Consider the following 23,594-nt stretch of genomic DNA (forward strand, 5'->3'; position numbering starts at 1 on the left):
CTATGAACTTAAGAGTGGTGAAGGTGTGCCACAGCTGCTGAGGAGACGGTGAGCAGATGCTGACGAGGGATGTATTAACACAACATTGTCCTGCTGAGCACTCAGGGGGCTCAGCTGAGATGGAGCAGAATCTGTATGCCACATCCACAGAAACGTGGTTTTCTCCAGCATGAAGCAGCCAGGTTGTAAGTGCAGAAAGGAGATGGCTGGCTGAGTTTAGCCAGGATGGTATAAACAGAGGGACAGTGGAGAAAGAAAGAGATTGTTGGCAAGAAAATGAAGAATGAAGTGCATCTGGACGGGAAAATGCATATGGATAAACTGTGAAATGAATATGGACAGGCTTGTTAGGGAAGAAAGTTACAACCGGACGGGTGTTATTATTTGGAGATCTGGAAAGAGTCAAAGGAGGAAAGGTGTATAAAAGTTAAAAGAATATAAGGTTGTGGTCCAAGAGGAGGAGAGAAGTTTAAGATTTCAGAGGTGAACTGTCCAGAGTGAAGTCATAAGAGTAAAAAGGGTTTTCCACAGAGATGTTAAAATCAGTCTAGGGACAAGACTGTGATGAGCCCAGGGCCAAAGTCCTCAGCAGTGGGGGGAAATGAGCAGGAGGTTAACAGATGGCAGCACCAGAGGGTGAAATGATTGCAGCCTGGAAGCAGGAGGGAGGAGCACGGAGAATGCATACTTGTATCCGCTATAAAAATGGAGATGAGGGGACATTTGTTCCCCTTTTCTCAAGAAGGCTGCGCAGAAGGCAGTTTTCTTAGATTTCACTTAAAACAAGGACAAAAAGTCAGAGGAAGCAGGAGTGTTTGTGGACACAACCGGTGTTCCAAAAAGCACAAAGGAAAGCTTTGTAAGGGGAGATAAGCAGTGATGGGGAAGATGAAGCAGTATCGGACACTGGATGTGCCTGCCTTTGAGGCTGAGACTCAGCTTGGCTGTTAGTCAGGCCAGTGAAGTCATTTCTGGAGGTGGGTGCAGGCTGCAGGGAGGATCGGGTTACAGTGAATGAAATGGATGCAAAGTGTTGCATCTCAGGGTGATGGAGAAGACAGTTCTCAGAGAAGAGTAAATGGTTATTGGCTGGAAGAATACATGAAACGGGGTCTGCTTCAGACTAACTTGCTTCGAAATTAAGTCTGAATCTTTTTTACTTAAAGAACAGTATGCACGGTAAGTTGTAACTGGATTTTGGTCAGAGACAGGCACGGTGCTATAAAAATACACAAGTAATGTGGTGCTCTGGAAAGAACATAGATCCTGTCACGTTCCAAACAGTACAAAGGGAGTACATAATCCTGTGAGATTTTTATAATTTTATTTTTATAATACTTGCCTATAAATATTTTATAAGTTCAGGTTCAAAAAGTAATAATTCTGTTATGTTTGGCTTACAGGTCATGCCTTGACTGCATTGGTAAAAATGCTATAATTTTAGAAAGTCAGATATCTTTATTACCTCCTAAACTTCTCCAACAAGTACTCAAAAAAATAACATTTTGGACTGCAGCTAATCACCGGGAAGAACAAAGAGCCCAAAAAGAAGAAACAGAAAATAAATATCAGTGGATCAGTAGCAATTAAGTTGTTATATATGCTTTATGTTTAATATGTTTAAACATTTTAATCAGACTGTATATTTACCCCCCAAATTGGAGGCTTTATTTAGAAGATAAAATCTGAAACAGAAATTCTATGTTAAAGTGATTGTATGGCATGAGATATATGGGAAGAAGATGTTAATGGCAGATTAATTTATATTTGTAAATTAATTTAATTGTAAGTTGCAGGAAAAAAATCTACTTTCTAAAAATAAGTACAATTGTCAGAGACTTTAACTCACTGTGTCCTCTTTACAGGAAAGATTATACAAATTTGAGAAGAATAAGAAATTACCCCCAAGGACTTAGGGATTCTCCAATATAAAGACAAATAGATATATAAAAACACCTCATGTCAGCTTTCAGAAAGAATAGATTTTTCTCAAGTCACTTTAAAGTCACCTAAAGTTTCCCATTAAGTAATTCAGTTATTTAAAGAACTTCTCCTTAAATAACTAATGTAACTGGCCAAAAGAAGAAAATAGGCAGGCACTGGTATGGGATTAAATACTGAACTCCTTTGAGCATTTATCTAGTAAAGTATTCTTGGTCGTCTTTATTTGAGTAGGGAAATGAACGTCTTCAATTGTCTTTTTGCCACCTCTAAGTTGTTTGATGGTCCCATTTTTTCTGTATATATAAAGACAATGTTTGAAAGTGTTACAGTAGAGATTTATCATACAGGGTTTGACATATTGAGAGGCAGTATAGTTATTAACTTTTGATACACCTTAAAATACATTTTGTCTTGGGGACATACTTATAAAAAGTAACCTTCAGTAAATTATGAAAGGGGATGATAATCTAGTAGTTTATCTTTCTAGAAACTCATTTTGGCCCACACCATTCTACAGAGTTGGTGCTCAAGACCCAGGATATTCAAAATACCTTGTCTTCCCATTTCTTTTCAGTATTAACTCCCTATAAAGAAATGGAACATGAATATTTATCTTTGTAGTCCTTAAAATAGTACTTTTGCCATAATTAAGAAGTTCTTCATATATTACAGTCATATCCATCCATTGCATTACTAATAACAAGGAATTACTGAAAACTCAGTGTATAAAATTACTCTCTACCGTACTACCATGCAAGTTGGCTCTGCAATTTAAAATGTTAAATGTATTTCTATATTGAAGTATATGTGTAATTTATAATGAAAATTACAGTAGTTTGTAGATCTTAAATTTTAGAGATATATTTTATATATATATGTACTGTATTTTGGATGTGTAAAACTTCTATTTATGTATTGAAATATTTTGTGTTTGCATTTTATTTATTATACAAACTATACAGAATTACTATTTCCCTAGTTTTGTTAGTGTGAACCAGTCATTAGAATTAATTGTGCAAACAATACTTCAGCATAAGTTTTCATTTCTGCTTACTATTTTTAGGCTGAATAACAGATTTAGAAAGTGAGTCTCACAGGTAATACAGGTCTTAGAAGTAATTATTTTATTACTATGAACTTTAATATCAGCAGTCTATAAGGAAAAACTATCTAAATCTATTAGATAGTGATAAATGACACTGAGTGGGATGACCTCTTAAATGGTTTCTGAATTATTTCAATACCTTCTCTAGCCTCTTAGAAAAGCACTTCTGTTTATAAATGGTTTACCTAAACATTAAAAGTTAGATTAGCCCCGCAAAACACACACAAAAACACACACACTTGTGTTGTTAGATTAGCCCCTCAAAACACACACACTTGTGTTAAGAGGATGAAAATCTATATATTATCTTTGGCACACAAAACTGGTGCTCTTCTTACTTGACTGATTATGCTGTACTACTTCAAAAAGTTATGTTCTGAGGTAGCCCCATTGTACGAGTGGTAGGGAATTCTAATCTGATCTTCAGTTTCCAAAACTTGCCTTAAAGCAGGGCTTCCCTGCTACTAAGAGATATAGAAATTCTGAGAGCTGGCAAAACCAGTTTTGAAAATCCCTAGTCAAGCAGTATTCATTCCTCATTCTTACCTCTTACGGTTTACAGTCAACTCTTGTGTTGTTGACCTGTATAGGAGCCCAAGGCAACATCAGCCTCATAACTTTAAACCCTCCCTTATGGATTCTCTGTTTGAAAGATGGGTCTAGAAGGTTGACTTTTTCTTTTTCCAGGTGGTTCACAAAATAGGTTTCCAGTCTGATTTTCAAGGAAAAAGAATTTCTGGCCATCTTTATTATGTATATCAGAATATTCTTCCAGTTGTCAGGAAGGATTCTTTTGAGGTATTATCATTTTTAGAATGATACAGTAAATGGCATATCAAAATTAGTATCTTTTCCAAGTAGTATCTTTGCAAAAACACCTTTAAAAATTATTAGCCTCTTGATAGCTTAAAAATATTCTTTAGAACTTCATACTGCCAACCCAGAAACAAAGTGATGTTTTCACAAATACATTATTTATATGTATGTATGTGTGTGAGAGAAATAATATAAACTCAATAAAGTAGAATGATTTTCATGGAAGTACATATTGTTTGAAAAAGTAAAATTTTGATTTCAGAACACTTGAAAAGAAACAATTTTAAGAATTCCCATTTTTTGGTGCCTGTTTTTCCATTGTATTAATATTGTGATTCTATTGGAATTTCCAGCTTGATGAAGTTACCATGTGGTCCATCATGTGGGTACAGCAAGAACATTTTCTAAATCACCCACGTAATGGACTGAATGTTTATATCCCCACAAAATTCATATATTGAAACCCTAAACCCCAGTGTGATGGTTTTTGGAGGTGGGGTATTTGGGAGGTAATTAGGTTAAGATGAGGTCATAAGGGTGGGGACTGGTGATGGATTAGTGGAAGAGACCAGAGCTCTCCTTCTATGTCCCTTCCCTATGAGAAGGCAGCCCACTGCAAGGCAGGAAGAGGGCCCTCACTAAGTACCAAGTCTGTCTGTACCTTGATCTTAGACTTCCTAGCTTCTAGAACTGTGAGAAATAAATGTTGTTTAAGCCATCCAGTCTGTGGTATTTTGTTATGGTTGCCTGAGCTAAGACAAACCTGAAGTCCACAGTTTACCTCAGGGTTCATTCTTGGTGGTGTATGTTTTATAGGCTTAGACAAATGTGTAGTAACATGTATCTGCCTTTATAGTAACATAGAAACTAAACACTGCTCTAAAAATCCTCTGTGTTCTGCCCATTTATTCCTCCCTCCCCACTAAGCCCTGGCAGCCATAGATATCTTACTGTTTTCATATTTTTGCCTTTTTCATGTTATACAGTTAGAATTATACAGTATGTACCCTTTTTAGATTGACTTATTTCATTAGTAATATGCATTTGGGCTTCCCTGGTAGCTCAGATGGTAAAGAATCTGCCTGCAATGTGGGAGATCCGTGTTCAATCTGAGTCGGGAAGATCCCCTGGAGAAGGAAATGGCAACCCACTCCAGTATTCTTGCCTGGAAAATCCCATGGACAGAGGAGCCTGGCAGGCTACGGTCCACGGGGTTGCAAAGCGTCAGACAGGACAATATGCACTTAAGTTTCCTCCATGTCTTCTCACGGCTTGAAAAAAAATGGCTCATTTTCCAGTACTGAATAATATTCCATTGTCTCAGTGTTTTACAAGTGAGGAATCAAATTTAGATCACGATAATTCTTAATTTTCTCTTGATCTAATTGAAAAGTGTCATATAAAATGTAAGCTAAAATAGTGTCTGTGAACAGGATTCACTTTCCTCCCTGAAGGCCTGGGAGGTGAAGATTTCTGAAACACTTTTTAAGCACAGTTTTCCAAACTGGGTGGAGGATGCACCACTGAATTAAAATTTATGCTGGACCAAAAGAGCTTATCGAGAAGAGACGTCATGAACCGCTCGGCAGGCACATCGGGGTGCCACGCAGTCCCGGAGCTGGCTCGCACACACAGCGGCGCCTCCGCCCGGAAGCCGCCCAGCAATTGCGGCTGGGGCCACCTGGGACCATGCGTGAGGGTAGTGATGCCACCCCCATCCATTGTCCTGGGAAAGACAGGGCACCGACTCTGGAGACCCTGAAACCTGAAACTTACTAGCTGAGCAATTTGCTAGCCCTTTCTGGGCTGTGAACATCCTTCAGTCAAACAAGACCTTCTTTTTTGACAGAGTCTGGCTAATGCAGCATCTCCTGAATTCAGCAACCTCCTGAACGGAAGCTCGGAGGTGCTTGGAAATGCCCTTAGCTTCTGGGCCCCGGTCCGGCAGGCGCAGGCTGCGGGAGGACCCGGCGCTGGGGGCGCTCAGCGCCAGCCGCGCTTCCGGATCCCGGCGAGCGGCGTCAGCGGAACGGGCGGCTCCCAGCGCGTCGTAAACAAGGGCCCTCCGCGGCGAGAAGCGAGCTGGAGGCGGGGCTGACGGGCTGGAAGCTGGTATCAGCCCGAGGCGGACCCTTGCCCGCCCTGCTCGCGTCCCTGCGCCCTCGCTGCCTCTAGCCCGCAACCCCTACTCAAGCGGCCAGAGGCCGTCCTCGCAGAGACGGGCCGGGAGGACAGAATCCCGGGCGGCGGGGCGCGGCCGTAACACCAAACCTTTCGCCGCCGCCGCACGTCTCGTTCTTTTCCTTTGTCTTTTTCTCCTCCGCGGGTGCGGGGATTCCTGGTGAACCGAAGTGCAGCCTCAAGATGGCCGATGGCTACGAGGACCTGCGGGAGGACGAGCTCCCAGGGCCAGCCTACGAAGGCTACGAATCCTCGGAGCTCGCCTGCCCCGCCGAGCGCAGCGGCCACGTAGCCGTCAGCGACGGGCGCCACATGTTCGTCTGGGGCGGTTACAAGGTCAGTGGGCGGCCGGGTCGCGCGGGCGTCGGCCGCCAGTTACCGGTCGGGGGCGGCGGGAGGGCCAGGGTGGCCGCCCCGGGCACCTTCAGCGCCCCCGCGCCGCGACTCCGCCGGTTGGTTCATTCTCTTGCGAGTGTGGGAATCTTCCCACGGGTCTCCCCACCCGTCCCAGGGCTCCTGGGCTGTTGTCACGCCCGCCTTCTGCTTACAAAGCCTGCTCCCTGCTCCCCTCTCCCTGCCAGCGCTTGCCCATGTCCGAGCTTTACCTGCGGAGGGCGCGGCGGGTGGTGCGAGACCGCGGAACGTTTTTATTTACAGGGTTGGTGTGTAAGAAGTGACGGTGTGTGAGGTCACTCTTGTTATTGGGCATCGAGCCGGGGTCCGGTGCCCGCTGATGCCGTGGCCCACTTACGGGGAGACGGCCTCCTAGGGAAAATGCATCGGAATTCCCCAAGGCCGCAAGAATTGGCTTGTTGAACCTTCCCGCCGGTTCAGGAGTCCCAGCTACACCTGTGCACCTGCCATCCTAGTGTTATTCCAATGTTTCGGGGCTATTTTCCTTTTGGTTTCAGCTGAGAAAGGGTTGAGATTTTTCACATCAAACTCCTATAAAGAAAATTAATGGAAAATTTATATCAATAACCGAAAAAAAAAGATTAAGAGTAACAGCTTTTACCTACAGAATGCAGCCCTTTGACCCTTAGTCATGAACCAGTATGATTAGTTACCAGTTGAGAGCATGTAGTTGAGTTTCTTCTCTTTTCCTCTGTCTGGAAATCCTGCCCAAGTGCCTCCTATTTAAACCTTCTCACTAGTTCTCTTGCCCTTTTGCTTTTAGAGCTTCTTAATAACACTCTGCATTCTAGAATCGTCTTATTTCATTTGCTGGAGTGGTTCGGATCTGTTCTTACCAAAAATATTTTTGTCCCTTTTAAAAAAAAATGATCTGCCCCCGCTCCAATTTGCTAGAAATCGAGTCCTGTACACCAATGCCTTCCCTGACTTGGAAGCACTAGGTGATTCTGGTAATAGATTTTAGCTTATGCTACAGTTGATGTGACCATTTTTGAGCTGACTCTGAAATGATAGCTGGGAAAAAGCTGTCTTGATTACTTCCTTTGGTTCCTTTCTCCTAATCCTAATTAATCTGAAATGTTTTCCCCAGCCTCCAATGAATAGGTGTTCAGAAAAGAGGGTATTTGGTAGGAGCAAGGTGGCTGGTACCGGGTGACTTTTATTAAAATGTAAATAATTGCCTTGGAGAAAGGTAAAACTGTTAATCTTCAGTAGGAAGAGGGAAGGTGAGGGGGGAGGGGAGAAGGGTTGTGCGGGTGGCAGATTCTGAAGGTGAGTTGTGGAGGGCCTGGACGCCCAGGGCTGAGGCGGGGTGGAGAAGCGTGACTAGTGAAGTAAGTTTGTAGTTCTCAAACAGGCCTTCCTCCACATTCTGGCTACAACCCTAAGAGTACCACACACCGGAGGCCCTTGGAAGATTGTTTTGATTTCAATAAACCTTAGCTTCATACACAGAAGTCAGTTTTCCTCCTCCTGCCAAACTGACGTACTCTGGGTCAACCTGCTATCTTGCTGCCAGCCTTTTTGTTTCATAAGTGGTGGAGTGGAAAGAGAAATGTTTACATGCCCAGATGTTCTGTTCTGTTTTTCAAGCTTATGACTCTGACACCCATTCTTAGTGAACTGCAACTGTTTGCTGTATGTCAATATTGTTCGGAAAGTGGCCAGGGTGGTTCAAAGTCTGGAGAGGTCAGGCAAAGTGGTTGAAGTTGCAAATTCAGGGAAAGGAGGCTGGAATCCTGCTTCCACCATTCCTTGCTGAGTAGCCTTGGGCAACTTCTTGGAGAAATCTATACCAGCTATTTCTTATGGTTGTTGTGAAGATTCAATATAGCACTCCATGGATAGCACTTCATTAGTTCTGGCATATAGTAAGCTCTATCTGAAGGGAAATGGAGCAGAACAAGGAACTTAAGATTTTGTACAAGGACTTAATATTTGCAGTTCTGCCCTCCCTGCTTCTTGGCAGAGAATGAATGGCTAAAAGGGAAGAACGTCTGACCTGTTAGTGTGGATCAGGTGCTTTCAAGGTAGAACTTTCTTTAGCCTGCCAACATGACACACATAATCTTCCATGAGGTCATGTAACTCAGATTTGGTGCGTGGAGTGTTATGGATAAAGTGGCCTTAGAGATTAGCTGGAGATCTTACTTCATGCATCATTGCAACTGCTATATCAAGAATTTGAATTGAGGCCTCTCTATATTAATCATTACTTTAAGTATGAGGTATGGGGTAGGGAGAACTGTACATGTAATAGAATTGTTAAAACCTGTTTAACTTCTTGTAACTCTCAGTATCTCAAGTGAGATAGATGTGAAAAAATATACAATAGTGCCTCTTTAGAATACAAGTTATTTTTTGTATTTGCAACTTTTTGTTGTTGTTTTAGAGTAATCAAGTCAGAGGATTATATGACTTTTATCTGCCTAGAGAAGAACTCTGGATCTACAACATGGAGACTGGAAGATGGTAACTGTGGATATTAAGAGGGGGACTAGAACATCCAAATGTGGTTGCAAACAAAAACATACTCTGTAAAACCCATACTACTGAATAAAAACACTTTAATTAAAGATACTAACCTAGCTGTATATTTTGAAAACTGTTCTACTAGTTTAGCTTAGCTCCTGAGCTTAAATACTTTTGTATTTCTTCAGTAGTTACTAGATGCTTTTATGACCTTTGAAGAAATTTCTATTCAGAAGTGTGTCAAGTATTATAGCAATATTAAAGAGGTAGAAGCTTCAGATCCTGGAATGGAAATACATAAAAGTTCCATATATATATTCAATATGTTATGTCTTCTGTTATGTATTTTGAATGAGAGAAGAATTTGTAGACTATATTTGCTAGAAATAAAGGTAGTATTATATTTTAATGAGCTCTAATATTAAAATTTCTATGCAGATTTCTTTGATTTAGCATGTTTTGCCTTAAAAACAAAATTAAATTTGCCATCCATGCAAATGAGTTATTCTGAAAGGACTTTTTGCTAGTTTCATACCAGTAATACTCATACGTTCTTAGCAGAATTAATAAATTCTCAAAATGCTGGGTTGGCTGTGTTTGAGGAATTAGAAAGTAGTTTTCCCCATGGGTTGCTTTGTGAAAACTTGGTCTGTTATATATTTTAGCATATTTGAGATCTCAGAACTAGGAGAATACTAGTTGCACTTAAGAGTTCAACTAAAAATAAACCAGGATTATTTTTGCATATAGCTAGTGTTAATCTAGCTGTTTAACACTCTTTTTCTAGAGAACTGGACATTTATAATTGTATTCCTTTAATGGGGAAACTTAAAAAAGAAATTCAATCCCATGAAGAATTTTTACAAAATAAGCCTATCAAAACTTAAAAATTGGGAATTCCCTAGTGGTCCAGTGGTTAAGACTCCACACTTCCACTGCAGGGAGCACAGATTCAGTTCCAGGTCGAGGAACTAAGCTCCTACATGTCCCACAGCACAGCCAGAAACAAACAAACAAACAAACATAATGCTTAACATAGATGAAGCGATATTAGGAGTAGAAGCCCTTGAATGTGATATTAATATCCTGAATCTTAGAATTAACTTTTTGATTCAGATTCACTTTTAGATTTAGAATGAGTTAAAACAGGTAAAGAGCACTCAGAGGAATGGTTGGCCTATAGTAGACACTACCTGAGTGTCTGTAGTATTACATAAGGTCAGAATCAGACTAATTCGAATGGCTAAAGGTGACTGAATTAAAAAACTTATTAATCCGTCAGGACTGAGATATTGAAGTTTTCTTCCTTTGGGTTCTTGGCCCACTCAAAAAAACAAAACCATCATTTATGGTCAAGTAACTAGAAAAAGCAAACAATTTAGTTAGAGAAATGTTGAGATGGTTTGCTCCTAGAGTGATATATGACATGTAGGCGTTCAGAACCTCCCATGCTATCACGTTAGTGCCTGCTGGTGCAGCCTGTGGAGTGGGTGAAAGGGACAAGGTCATTCTTCTAATTAATTTTAGAGTTAGAAGAGATCTCAGTATAGCTACTCACCCCTTATTTTTTCCTTTTATTGTGGGGATAGAATCAGAAGACTGGATACATTGTTGCATTTCTTCTTGGGGAAATTTATTTACATTCAGTTTTTTCCCTCTCAGGAAAAAAATTAACACTGAGGGTGATGTTCCTCCTTCTATGTCAGGAAGCTGTGCCGTGTGTGTGGACAGGGTGCTGTACTTGTTTGGAGGACACCATTCAAGAGGCAATACAAATAAGGTTAGTGTGTGTAAGGATGGTTTAAGGTAACTTTGTCCTTTTTCAGACCACTTTAGAGTTCTAAGGTTAGCCCAGTTTATTCCTGTTCAAGTTCAAAAACATGTGTACTTGATTGTGGTATGTTCTTTGCAGCTACTTATTCTCTTATTAATAAAATGCTGTATATTAGATGAATATTAGTAAACTAAAAAAAAGATGCAGTTTGGGGGGCAGGGTGGGGTATTGGTGGCTCAGATAGTAAAGAATCTGCCTGCAATGCACGAGACTCGGGTTCAGTCCCTGGGTTGGGAAGATCCCCTGGAGAAAGGAATGGCTATTCACTGCAGTATTCTTGCCTGGAGAATTCCATGGACAGGAGCCTGGCGGGCTACAGTCCATGGAATTACAGTGAGTTGCACACAACTGAGCAACTAATACACACAGTAAAATTTAACAGGCTACAACTCAAAAAGCTGTAAGGAGAAATTAACACTGACAAAATTTCATATACTAATATTCCTATAACATGCCACTATAAGATATTGTTGTTCAGACTTTGTCTATGTTTTGCCCAAATAGGGAAAAGGCATGTTTTTCTCAGGCCCGTACGAGACAGATGCAGTCAAAAGGTGCATGTAATGTACGTTCAGTTCAGTTGCAGTCATGTCCAGCTCTTTGAGACCCCATGGACTGCAGCACGCCAGCCCTCCCTGTCCATCACCAACTCCCAAAGTTTACCCAAACCTATGTCCATTACATTGGTGATGCCATCCAGCCATCTCATCCTCTGTTGTCCCCTTCTCCTCCTGCCTTCAATCTTTCCAGCATCAGGGTCTTTTCCAATGAGTCGGTTCTTCACATCAGGTGGCCAAAGGATTGGAGTTTCAGCTTCAGCATCAGTCCTTCCAATGAATATTGAGGACTGGTCTCCTTTAGGATGGACTGGTTGGATCTCCTTGCAGTCCAAGGGACTCTCAAGAGTCTTCTCCAACACCACAGGTCAAAAGCATCAAGTCTTTGGAGCTCAGCTTTCTTTATAGTCCAACTTTCACATCCATACATGACCACTGGAAAAACCATACTACTAGCTTTGACTAGACGGACCTTTGTTGGCAAAGTAATGTCTCTGCTTTTTAATATGCTGTCTAGGCTGGTCATAACTTTCCTTCCAAGGAGTAAGCGTCTTTTAATTTCATGGCTGCAGTCACCATCTGCAGTGATTTTGGAGCCCAAAAAAATAAAGTCTGTCACTGTTTCCACTGTTTCCCCATCTATTTCCCATGAAGTGATGGGACCAGATGCCATGATCTTAGTTTTCTGAATGTTGAGTTTTAAGCCAACTTTTTCACTCTCCTCTTTCAAGAGGCTCTTTTGTTCTTCGCTTTCTTCCATAAGGGTGGTGTCATCTGCATATCTGAGGTTATTGATATTTCTCCCAGCAATCTTGATTCCAGCTTGTGCTTCCTCCAGCCCAGTGTTTCTCATGAGGTACTCTGCATATAAGTTAAATAAGCAGGGTGGCAATATACAGCCTTGATGTACTCCTTTCCTGATGTAGAACCAGTCTGTTGTTCCATGTCCAGTTCTAACTGTTGCTTCCTGACCTGCATACAGGTTTCTCAAGAGGCAAGTCAGGTGGTCTGGTATTCCCATCTCTTTCAGAATTTTCCACAGTTTGTTGTGATCCACACAGTCAAAGGCTTTGGCATAGTCAATAAAGCAGAAATACATGTTTTTCTGGAACTCTCTTGCTTTTTCCATGATCCGGCAGATGTAGGCAATTTGATCTCTGGTTCCTCTGCCTTTTCTAAATCCAGCTTGAACATCTGGACGTTCACCGTTCACGTACTGTTGAAGCCTGGCTTGGAGAATTTTGAACATTACTTTTCTAGCATGTGAGATGAGTGCAATTGTGCAGTAGTTTGAGCATTCTTTGGCATTGCCTTTCTTTAGGATTGGAATGAAAACTGACCTTTTCCAGTCCTGTGGCCACTGTTGAGTTTTCCAAATTTGCTGGCATATGGAGTGCAGCACTTTCACAGCATCATCTTCCAGGATTTGGAATAGCTCAACTGGAATTCCATCACCTCCACTAGCTTTGTTCGAAGTGATGCTTCCTAAGGCCCACCTGACTTCACATTTCCAGGATATCACACCATTGTGATTATCTGGGTCGTGAAGACCTTTTTTGTACAGTTTTTCTGTGTATTCTTGCCACCTCTTCTTAGTATCTTCTGGTTCTGTTAGGTCCATACCGTTTCTGTCCTTTATCAAGCCCATCCTTGGCATGAACTGTTCCCTTGGTATCTCTAATTTTCTTGTATAGATCTCTGTTGTTCTACTGTCCCATTCTATTGTTTTCCTCTATTTCTTTGCATTGATCACTGAGGAAGGCTTTCTTAGATCTCCTTGCTAATCTTTGGAACTCTGCATTCAAATGGATATATCTTTCCTTTTCTCCTTTGTCTTTCACATCTCTTCTTTTTACAGCTATTTGTAAGGCCTCCTTAGACAACCAGTTTGCCTTTTTACATTTCTTTTTCTTGGGGATTGTCTTGATCACTGACTCCCGTACAGTGCCATGAACCTCCGTCCATAGTTCTTCAGGCACTCGTATCAGATCTAATCCCTTGAATCTATTTGTCACTTCTACTGTATAATCGTAAAGGATTTGATTTTGGTTATACCTGAACGGTCTTGTGGTTTTCCCTACTTTCTTCAATTTAAGTCTGAATTTGGCAATAAGGAGTTCATTATCTGAGCCACAGTCTTGTTTTTGCTGATTGTATAGAGTTTCTCCATCTTTGGTTGCAAAGAATATAATCAGTCTGATTTCGGTGTTGACCATCTGGTGCTGTCTATGTGTAGTCGTCTCTTGTATTGTTGGCAAAGGGTATTTGCTATGACCAATGCATTCTCTTGGCAAAACTCTGTTAGCCTTTGCCTTGCTTCTTTCTGTACTCCAAGGCCAAATTTGCCTGGTACTCCAGGTGTTTCTTGACTTCCTTACCATTGTGTTTGGCAGGACAGAGGAACAGAAAACAAAAACTGTTAACCCAAGAGGTGATGCTTGAGTGGAATCACATAGTATAGTTGGAAGGAGTATTATGCAAGATATATAGGTACCAAGATGCAGAGTTACACGCAGATATGTCTGGTTTATGGAAATGCCAAGTGACTTGGTGAAGACGAAGCATGTGGGTTGAACTGGTTTCAGATTTCAAACTGTGCTCCTAGGAACTCTAGGGATTTGGGGGGGGGATGCTTTGGGACACCTGTGAGAGAAGTATATGGGGTTAGACAGGCTCCACACCACCCTTTTCTTCCTTCCTTTTAACAATTGTAGCTCCACCTATTTATTTATTCACAGTTCACCCTAAGGTAAATCACAGTTCACTTTAATTAAGTGAATAGTGTTGCATGCTCTTTGGGTTTGGACAAAAGAGCTATTCCAAATCCTGAAAGATGATGCTGTGCAAGTGCTGCACTCAATATGCCAGCAAATTTGGAAAACTCAGCACTGGCCACAGGACTGGAAAAGGTCAGTTTTCATTCCAATCCTAAAGAAAGGCAATGCCAAAGAATGCTCAAACTACCGCACAGTTGCACTCATCTCACACACTAGTCAAGTCATGCTCAAAATTCTCCAAGCCAGGCTTCAGCAATATGTGAACCGTGAACTTCCTGATGTTCAAGCTGGTTTTAGAAAAGGCAGAGGAACCAGAGATCAAATTGCCAACATCCGCTGGATCATGGAAAAAGCAAGAGAGTTCCAGAAAAACATCTATTTCTGCTTTATTGACTATGCCAAAGCCTTTGACTGTGTGGATCACAATAAATTGTGGAAAATTCTGAAAGAGATGGGAATACCAGACCACCTAATCTGCCTCTTGAGAAATTTGTATGCAGGTCAGGAAGCAACAGTTAGAACTGGATGTGGAACAACAGACTGGTTCCAAATAGGAAAAGGAGTTCGTCAAGGCTGTATATTGTCACCCTGTTTATTTAATTTATATGCAGAGTACATCATGAGAAACGCTGCTGGACTGGGAGATACACAAGTTGGAATCAAGATTGCCGGGAGAAATATCAATAACCTCAGATATGCAGATGACACCACCCTTATGGCAGAAAGTGAAGAGAAACTCAAAAGCCTCTTGATGAAAGTGAAAGTGGAGAGTGAAAAAGTTGGCTTGAAGCTCAACATTCAGAAAAGGAAGATCATGGCATCCGGTCCCACCACTTCATAGGAAATAGATGGGGAAACAGTGGAAACAGTGTCAGACTTTATTTTTCTGGGCTCCAAAATCACTACAGATGGTGACTGCAGCCATGAAATTAAAAGATGCTTACTCCTTGGAAGGAAAGTTATGACCAACCTAGATAGCATATTCAAAAGCAGAGACATTACTTTGCCAACAAAGGTTCATCGAGTCAAGGCTATGATTTTTCCTGTGGTCATGTATGGTTGTGAGAGTTGGACTGTGAAGAAGGCTGAGCGCCGAAGAATTGATGCTTTTGAACTGTGGTGTTGGAGAAGACTCTTGAGAGTCCCTTGGACTGCAAGGAGATCCAACCAGTCCATTCTGAAGGAGATCAGCCCTGGGATTTCTTTGGAGGGAATGATGCTAAGGCTGAAACGCCAGTCCTTTGGCCACCTCATGCAAAGAGTTGACTCATTGGAAAAGACTCTGATGCTGGGAGGGATTGGGGGCAGAAGGAGAAGAGGACGACAGAGGATGAGATGGCTGGATGGCATCACTGACTCGATGGACGTGAGTCTGAGTGAACTCTGGGAGTTGGTGATGGACAGGGAAGCCTGGCATGCTGCGATTCATGGGGTCGCAGAGAGTCGGACACGACTGAGCGACTGATCTGATAATGACATATATCCATTATTATAATGTCACACACAGTATTTCACTGTTCTTAAAAACTTCTGAACTTGTGTATACATCTCCTCTCTCCCCCTAAACTCCTGCTAACTATCAGTCTTTTTATTGTCTCCATAGTTTTGCCTTTTCCAGATGGCATATAGTTGGAATCTATTTTTCTTTTCTTTGCCATCCAAAGAAAAGCCTTTATAACATCACTCATGGCTCACCCATGCATGGACCTGACATGCTGTCAGTGGCAAACTTCCCCACTAAATGCTGTACCTTTTCTTTCCGTGTTGAGCCCTGTCACACTGGTCCTGCCCAGCAGCATGTGGAGGTGCAGGGGAGTCTGTGTTTTCTGTTTCTTCATAGGAAGGCCACAAGTCTTGCCCCTTTGTCACAGTGAACCCAGATTTCTGTTGGGTATGTTGTAAACAGAGAAGCCATTTCTTCGGCTTATTTTTATATTTAGGCGTTTGCTTAAGATTTTGTTGGAAGAAAGGGTTTTGTGCCTAAAAGGTTTTGTGAGGTACTGCTGTAGGCTGTTGTTGAGCCATCTATTTTTCAGGGTCAAGGGGGAGAAAACTAACTTTGACACAACATGAGGAAACTTGGGGAAAAGACTAGTTGTGGCTTTAGTAAAGGGGAGTGGTCAGAGAAATGGTTAATAGTTAAATCAGTACGGTTGAGGAAAAGAAGCCTTAGGAGCCTAAAAAAAAGAAGTTAACTTATTGACTATTTAAATGTAAGTACCTGGATGTGAACCCTCTGAAAGACAAATGAATATTTAATCTTTTAAGATTTATCCTTAGCTCCTAGAGTTAAGTGGGCACTTAAGACATGTTTGTTAAATTGAAGATGAATTGCTAAGTTTGTTTTTTTTTGTAATACCATCCCACAATACATAAATTAGATCGGTACAATTTAAAGTGCCTATCTCAGGCAAAGAACGTAGTAAATTAACACGCTTTCTAGTCCTTCAGCCAAAAAGTGGTATGGGGGAAAAAAAATAGGCTGAACACAAACAAGGTGCACAGTGACTTAGGTAATTTACATTCTGGCAGAAATTTCTTCCCTAGACTCAGACTAGGTAACATTTTACAGAATGGCAACCAGTTTGCAATTATACTTTTAGTAGTACTGAATTAGATGACATTCTTATCGGCATAAATGCAATAACATTAAACACCAAGGTTGAATTTCCTTCATGTAACAAAATCTAACATTGCTTCTGGCAGTTCTACATGCTGGATTCAAGGTCTACGGACCGAGTATTACACTGGGAAAGAATTGACTGCCAAGGAGTTCCTCCATCATCAAAGGACAAACTCGGTGTCTGGGTATATAAAAACAAGTGAGTGAGCTGCACTGTAGGTTTGGGTTTTTATGTGGAAAGTACTTTACCATTCACGTATCCTTTGCTAATAACCATTGTAATCATGTAACATGCCTATGAAGGCCCATAAAGATTAATTAGTGGCAAAGCACCTAAGACATCATTGTTAGCCATATTAGCCATTATTATTTAAGTATTTTTATATACTCCAGTGTGCCTTCTCAGCTCATGAAATATTACAAAACAAAAAAAAAATCTCTTGTATCCTGTGGATGTTTGAATTATTCATTTCTTGGTTTTTTATCAAACAGGTTAATATTTTTTGGAGGGTATGGATATTTACCTGAAGACAAAGTATTGGGAACTTTTGAATTTGATGAAACATCTTTCTGGGTAAATGAAGTTTCATATTTGCCTATGTGGCCTACTTAGTCTATTGATACAATATATACTTCGTTTGCTATTAGCTTTGTTCATTTTGCCCTGTTAATAAACCAAAGGTTGTTTTACAAACATTATTTGTAAAAACTAACTCAGATTCTTACTTATTTTCTGTAGAATTCAAGTCATCCAAGAGGATGGAACGATCATGTACATATTTTAGACACTGAAACGTTTATCTGGAGCCAGCCTATAACTACTGTGAGTTACTGAAGAATAATGAATGAATTATTAAAGCAAGGGCAGTTGCCAACTAGTTGCCCTTCAACGAGAAGGGCAGTTGGCAAGTGGTGTAAAATTGACAGTTCATTATTCTCCAAGGAGTCTAAAACTAAAAAGTTAATGAATGTATAGGCTAGCCCAGTATCTATCATCTAATAGCTGTTAAAAGTGGTATAGTTTGTAATTAAATAAATGACCTAGTGCTGGATTGGGATTTAAATTACTCAAATGTTAGATGTCTTTTTCCTCTGACACAGTGTCATATAATGTTCTAGCTTTTATTTTTAAAGAAAAGTAAAGCAAGTAAGCATTCTATTAACTAGCCCATTCAGTAATGTTTCTCAAAAGCTCCCAGTTTTGGTAGTCAGCCTTCAGTACTGCTGTTTACTACAAGTTTGCACTTAAGCTTAAGAGCTCAAGTGTTCTGCACATTCTATCCCACTTCCAGAAAAGACTTCTTTCTGGTATTTATAAAACGTGCACTTATTCATTAAATTGTTTTTACGACTTAACTAGGGTAAACCACCTTCACCTCGTGCTGCCCATGCCTGTGCGACTGTTGGAAACAAAGGCTTTGTGTTTGGAGGCAGATACCGCGTGAGTATATAAAATAGTTTCAAAGATGTGCTTTTCAGTTACTCAGAATGATAACTAATTTATCCTTTTTTAGGATGCTAGAATGAATGACCTTCACTATCTTAATCTGGATACATGGGAGTGGAATGAACTGTAGGTATCATCTAGATGATTATTTAGGAAAGTTTTTCAAAAAAATTCCAATGGATTTTCCCCTTACTCTCTATTACTAGTACATAATGTACCTGCTTTCCTTTTCTGTAACAGTGAATCTTAAGTAAACATGATCACTAAATCCTTAAGGAATCTTTAAATTTTCAGTGCCCATAACTATGTCTAGCACATAGCATGTGCTCAGTGTTTGTTGAAAAGATCTAAAGTTGACCTTCCTTCCAAGGAAACAGTTCACTGAAAAGCATGTAGTTGTTAATATCTAGAAGCCTTTTTTAAAATCTCTTCAAAATTCCATATAAAATTTTAGTATTTCTCTGCTTTAAATACAGTAGCAGCTTTTAAATGCAGATATTTTAACTTAGCTATCATTTTCAGAATTCCACAAGGCATATGCCCAGTTGGCCGATCTTGGCACTCACTAACACCAGTTTCTTCAGATCATCTCTTTCTCTTTGGAGGATTTACCACTGATAAACAGCCACTAAGTAAGTACTTTTAAAATATTTTTATAAGTTATTATACATCATTTGTAAGTAATATAAATAGCTGGAAAAAAATCAGTATTTTAGGTGTATCAGAGGGCTATAGGGATGGTTAGAAGGTTTGGTATTAATTTTGATCCTATAATATACATACAATTGTTTTCATATGACACATCAATCTGTCCAGTAAAAAAAGAAAATTACCTAGAGCTCTTTGCCCTGCTGAATAAATGGCTGTAACATGAAAAGGGCTTACATGCCTAACTGCAGGGAAAAAAAGGAAATACACTTTCTGTATCTACTCAAAATCTGATTTATTACTGCTTTTACTAAAGCTGCACTCTTTAAGTATCAGTGTCACATTGACAGAATAACATACTTAATGCTTTTTTCTTTGCTTTAATCAGGTGATGCCTGGACATACTGCATCAGTAAAAATGAATGGATAAAGTTTAATCATCCCCATACTGAAAAACCAAGGTATGAACTATTTAAAAGGTAGTTCTTATGTTGAGTGAGGTCCTTAGAGATGTATAAGACTGGTAATGAATGAGAAAATTCAGTTGGCTGCATTCACTTCCTCATAAAAACCCTAGCATTCACTAAGGTTTAATTTGAAAGAAAACCAAGGTTCTTAGTATTAGTGCTTTCTTTTTCATCATCTGTGCATGAAAAACAGGGCTGGATTTTGCTTTTTGCTTCATTAGAATAATGACATCGTTAAAATTTATACTAAAGCTCTTTACCAGAGTAGAACTGCTTCTAGATTTGTCATCTGAAAAAGGAAATTCTAGTTCTCTTCTAGGAGAGAATTCAAAACCCTAAACAATGTTTGAGGGTGAGGGAATCAAGAACTTTCAATCAAATTTACAGTTATGCTATATAACAAATACTAGGAAGTTGAATTGTCCAAAAAGAGCCTGTTAGAACACTGCTACTTTTCTTATCTCAGAATTGTTACAGAGACTGCTAAAAGGAAATGATGTAGTCAGAATTGTTGTTCAAAGCACATTTGTTTAATGTTAGCTTGCATTTTGGAGAAGGCAATGGCACCCCACTCCAGTACTCTTGCCTGGAAAATCCCATGGATGGAGGAGCCTGGAAGGCTGCAGTCCATGGGGTCGCTGAGGGTCGGACACAACTGAGCGACTTCACTTTCACTTTTCACTTTCATGCACTGGAGAAGGAAATGGCAACCCACTCCAGTGTTCTTGCCTGGAGAATCCCAGGGACGGGGGAGCCTGTTGGGCTGCTATCTATGGGGTCGCAGAGAGTCAGACATGATTGAAGTGACTTAGCAGCAGCAGCAGCTTGCATTTTTATCCACGCCTCTAACCTTAGTAGTACAGTCATGCCATTAAGATGCCTTTCAGCACAAATACTCTTTCCAGAGAGTCAGGCCTGAAGATGCTCTGTTTCACTCAGGCAGAGTAAAACATTCCTCAGATGTTTTGTGTAAGGATAGCTGACCCTGCCTATGAAAAGGAGAGGGCATATACCACTCATCTCCCAAAGACTTATAAAAACTCATAAAAACCTAGAGAACAGATTGTTCATTTCAGACTCCTCATTGCATAAATTAGGAATGGACCAGAGAGATAATGATATCTAGATAAAAGACACTGATTTTTCTAGCTTTTTGTTCTTTTCCTTGAGATAACTGTGTCTCAACTTTATGTTTTGGTCTGTGCTAAAGACCTTTAGTCTTTATTTCATCATCTCTATTCTCTAGTATAAATTACCAATTTGGTGTTTGGGTTGACTTCAAACAAGTTCTTGTTTTAAATGTAGATTATGGCATACAGCTTGTGCCAGTGATGAAGGAGAAGTTATTGTGTTTGGAGGGTGTGCCAATAACCTTCTTGTCCATCACAGAGCTGTAAGTACACCACCCTTTATTAAAGGACACTTCATATTATTGCTAAAACTTTCTTGTGAAGTACTTTTAATGTATTCTTGTCTATTTTTCAGGCACACAGTAATGAAATACTTATATTTTCAGTTCAACCAAAATCTCTTGTAAGGTAAGTAACTTTACTTGGTACTTATTTTAAATTGTTTCTTAAACACTTTGAATTAGTGTTCTTGAAAAAAAAATAGGTTTGTGGATAATTTAAGGGCAATAATAAGCTTTCACTGATAAAACTATCCAGTTCCTATGAAAATCTTTAAAGTGCTTTTTCTTTTTTGGTAGTTTTAATATACTTCTAAAGTGAAATTATTTTTCTTTGTCCACTTTCAGGCTAAGTTTAGAAGCTGTCATCTGCTTTAAAGAAATGTTAGCCAACTCATGGAACTGCCTTCCAAAACACTTACTTCACAGTGTTAATCAGAGGTTTGGTAGTAACAACACTTCTGGATCTTAAGGCTTCATAGATAATGCCTCTGATCACTTGCATGGACATCAATTCTGTAAACATCAGAGTGAAATCATTTGTATAATTATATACACTGTTGTAGTTTGCAGCTTTTTAGTTTTAATGTGCATGTGAATGGCCTAGAGAACCTATTTTTGTGTCTAAAGTTTACAATAAATGTATTTAACAGCAGAAGTTAATACTTGGGCTTTTTACCCAAAGGAATGATTGATTATTTCCTATTTGGTAACAACAGGGTCTATATCTGTAGAAACACTGTATTATTCCTACCAGTATCAAAATGGTGAAGTTACTTTTTAAAGACATTAATATTTTAGCTGTTTCTTGAGTAGTCTGTTATGTTGAATTTAAAACATTAGGCTACATAAAGTGGTTGTTGATAGGACTAAGCTGGTAAAAGAAACCTTGGAAGGACCAACGGCCGTCCAGTCCTCGACCCCAGTGCTTTGGTGTAAGGGTCGGGGCAAGTGGAGTTGCTCATGTTGACTCTAGGCAGCCTGTTCACTTGTTTTAAAGTTAACAGCTTTTACAGCTCATAAAAGAATGGAAATAATGTATGACTTTATTCTCCATTGTTAGGAGACAGAAAAAAGCTGGGTCAGGAGTCTTTAGTGGTAAACCTCAAAGTGCACTTATAATATTATAGGTTAATATACTCTGTAACATGCTACTGATAATTACTAGAGGTGGAAAATAAAATGGCACAGAGCTGAATGAGATTGCAAGAAAGAAATTAAGATGAAAAGTAAAGGTATTATATAAATGCATGGAAATTATCAACACCAATTTCTTCTAGGTGTTATCTTAAGCCAAGTCATGGGAATGATTTGTATTTAAAATCTGGTCTAATATGAGTAAAGGCAGAAGAAGTCTACTTCCTCAAGACTTAAATGTATAACCACCCCAACCCCCACCAGGAAAAACAAAACTTGTGATTGGCCTGTAATAGATATATTAGATGTTATGTACAGTAGACTACCAAGTCAATAGTCTAGCCAGTTGAGCCACTTCACTATTCCATTTCTTTACAACATGAAATGAATACTTACTATTAACCTTCCAAATTTCAAGAAAATGTAGAATAATTGCAGTTGTTTACAATTAGCATTTGCTGTTCACAAATATTTTAGGAAATCCTATCATAGTGTTTCCTCTCTATAAAACTGGAAAAAAACCAAGTCGTTTTGGCGAATACAGCAAGGCAATCTTAGTTCACTTTTTAAATGCGGAAGTCTTGTTACATGATGTTTTCATCTCTGAACTTCCAAAAGACTATAAAACAGACTCTTCTCAAATATTTTAGGATTTCATTTCAGCTATTTTCTTTTTACATTCAGAAGATTGGGTGCAGACACTTTAACTTTGCCAGGAATGTTTCTTGATAAATCCGTGTCCTAAAAAAAAAAGTGGGGGGGGGGGGGGGCGCTGAATATTTTCACAATCATATTTTTATGATCTTTATTATGTCCTCTGATGCCAAAAGAATGGCATTTCTAAAATTTTCATCTGAAATTATTTTACTTATTTTATATTGCTTCTAGCAAGACAGCAGTTTCTACCAAAATGATAGCTGCAGCTTCCATCTGCTAACAATGCAAAAACAAAAATAAAAGAATTATAACTGCTCACATTTAATTGTACCACCAATCTCTAGAGATTTTCTACAGGAATACTTTACCTTTACACTGCGGAATAAGTCTTTTTCTCTTGCTGTTGCTTCTTTGGAATGCATGAAACTATTCAAGGCTGTTTTCGCAGCTGTAAGCAGAAAATAGAAGAATCTACTTCTGTTCAGCCAAGAAATATTTAAAATCATAATTCACAAAAAGATTTTAAATACCTTTTCCCTTTTTCTGAACTCCAGGAGTAAGTTTCACTTTGTATCTTTAAAAAGGAATTGCATGTGTTACTAAACAGATTACAAAATGATTCCTAAGTCAATACTGTGGCAGCTGTTTGAGTAAACTCATAATGACTTACTTATAGTTTGTCATGGTGGTATATGGGGCACATATTGGAATGGCAAACAGCAGTACATCTTCAGAATGTGGCTGCCCTGTCAAAGAGTCAAACAGATTTTCCTAAAAAGGGAAAACAAAAACAATTAAAAAGCTATTTATACCAGCCCTAAACTAGGAAAATTCTAATAAAACAATCAATACATTTTATCATTTTCTGATAGATATATAATCTTTTACCCTTTGGGGCTATATATAAAGCAGAGCTTAATGACAATTTTCAAAATGACACTTAGATATATTTAAGAAAAAGGGAGGCATTTTTGGTTGTCATAACTGAAGCAGTATTGGGAGCAGAAACAATATTATTGACATCTATTAGTGGGTAGATGCCAGGGATGGGACAACTCCCCACAAAAAAAGAGTTATCCATCCCCAAATGTTAAAGATGTCAAAGTC

General features: G+C 39.5%; 3 protein-coding genes and 1 pseudogene across 5 annotated transcripts in view; 2 read left to right on the top strand and 2 right to left on the bottom strand.

The window, feature by feature from the left end:
• Positions 1 to 2,863, top strand: part of KLHDC1 (kelch domain containing 1) — a 38,618-nt gene extending 35,755 nt beyond the window's left edge. For both annotated transcript variants that reach the window (XM_055537570.1, XM_055537571.1), the window contains one exon: positions 1,404 to 2,863. In XM_055537570.1, the coding sequence (XP_055393545.1) occupies positions 1,404 to 1,590 (187 nt within the window). In that variant the 3' untranslated portion in view covers positions 1,591 to 2,863. The remainder of the gene's footprint in view (positions 1 to 1,403) is intronic.
• Positions 2,864 to 5,908: 3,045 nt separating this feature from the next.
• Positions 5,909 to 21,351, top strand: KLHDC2 (kelch domain containing 2). Its single transcript, XM_055537572.1, has 13 exons — positions 5,909 to 6,382; positions 8,853 to 8,932; positions 10,595 to 10,712; positions 16,807 to 16,922; positions 17,216 to 17,297; positions 17,463 to 17,546; positions 18,084 to 18,164; positions 18,238 to 18,296; positions 18,693 to 18,802; positions 19,207 to 19,279; positions 20,591 to 20,678; positions 20,771 to 20,823; positions 21,042 to 21,351. Exons 1-13 carry the CDS (start codon positions 6,230 to 6,232, stop codon positions 21,163 to 21,165), a joined length of 1,221 nt encoding a protein of 406 aa, XP_055393547.1. The 5' UTR covers positions 5,909 to 6,229; the 3' UTR covers positions 21,166 to 21,351.
• Positions 15,918 to 16,039, bottom strand: LOC129622189 (uncharacterized; annotated as a pseudogene).
• A 765-nt stretch (positions 21,352 to 22,116) lies between the features above and the next one.
• Positions 22,117 to 23,594, bottom strand: part of NEMF (nuclear export mediator factor) — a 52,017-nt gene continuing 50,539 nt past the window's right edge. For both annotated transcript variants that reach the window (XM_055537560.1, XM_055537559.1), the window contains exons 30-33: positions 23,158 to 23,258; positions 23,018 to 23,061; positions 22,856 to 22,935; positions 22,117 to 22,571 (exon numbers count right to left, since the gene is read on the bottom strand). In XM_055537560.1, coding sequence (XP_055393535.1) covers positions 22,494 to 22,571; positions 22,856 to 22,935; positions 23,018 to 23,061; positions 23,158 to 23,258 — 303 coding nt within the window. In that variant the 3' untranslated portion in view covers positions 22,117 to 22,493. The remainder of the gene's footprint in view (positions 22,572 to 22,855; positions 22,936 to 23,017; positions 23,062 to 23,157; positions 23,259 to 23,594) is intronic.

This window comes from Bubalus kerabau, chromosome 10, assembly GCF_029407905.1.
Source record: "Bubalus kerabau isolate K-KA32 ecotype Philippines breed swamp buffalo chromosome 10, PCC_UOA_SB_1v2, whole genome shotgun sequence".
Taxonomy (NCBI): domain Eukaryota; kingdom Metazoa; phylum Chordata; class Mammalia; order Artiodactyla; family Bovidae; genus Bubalus; species Bubalus kerabau.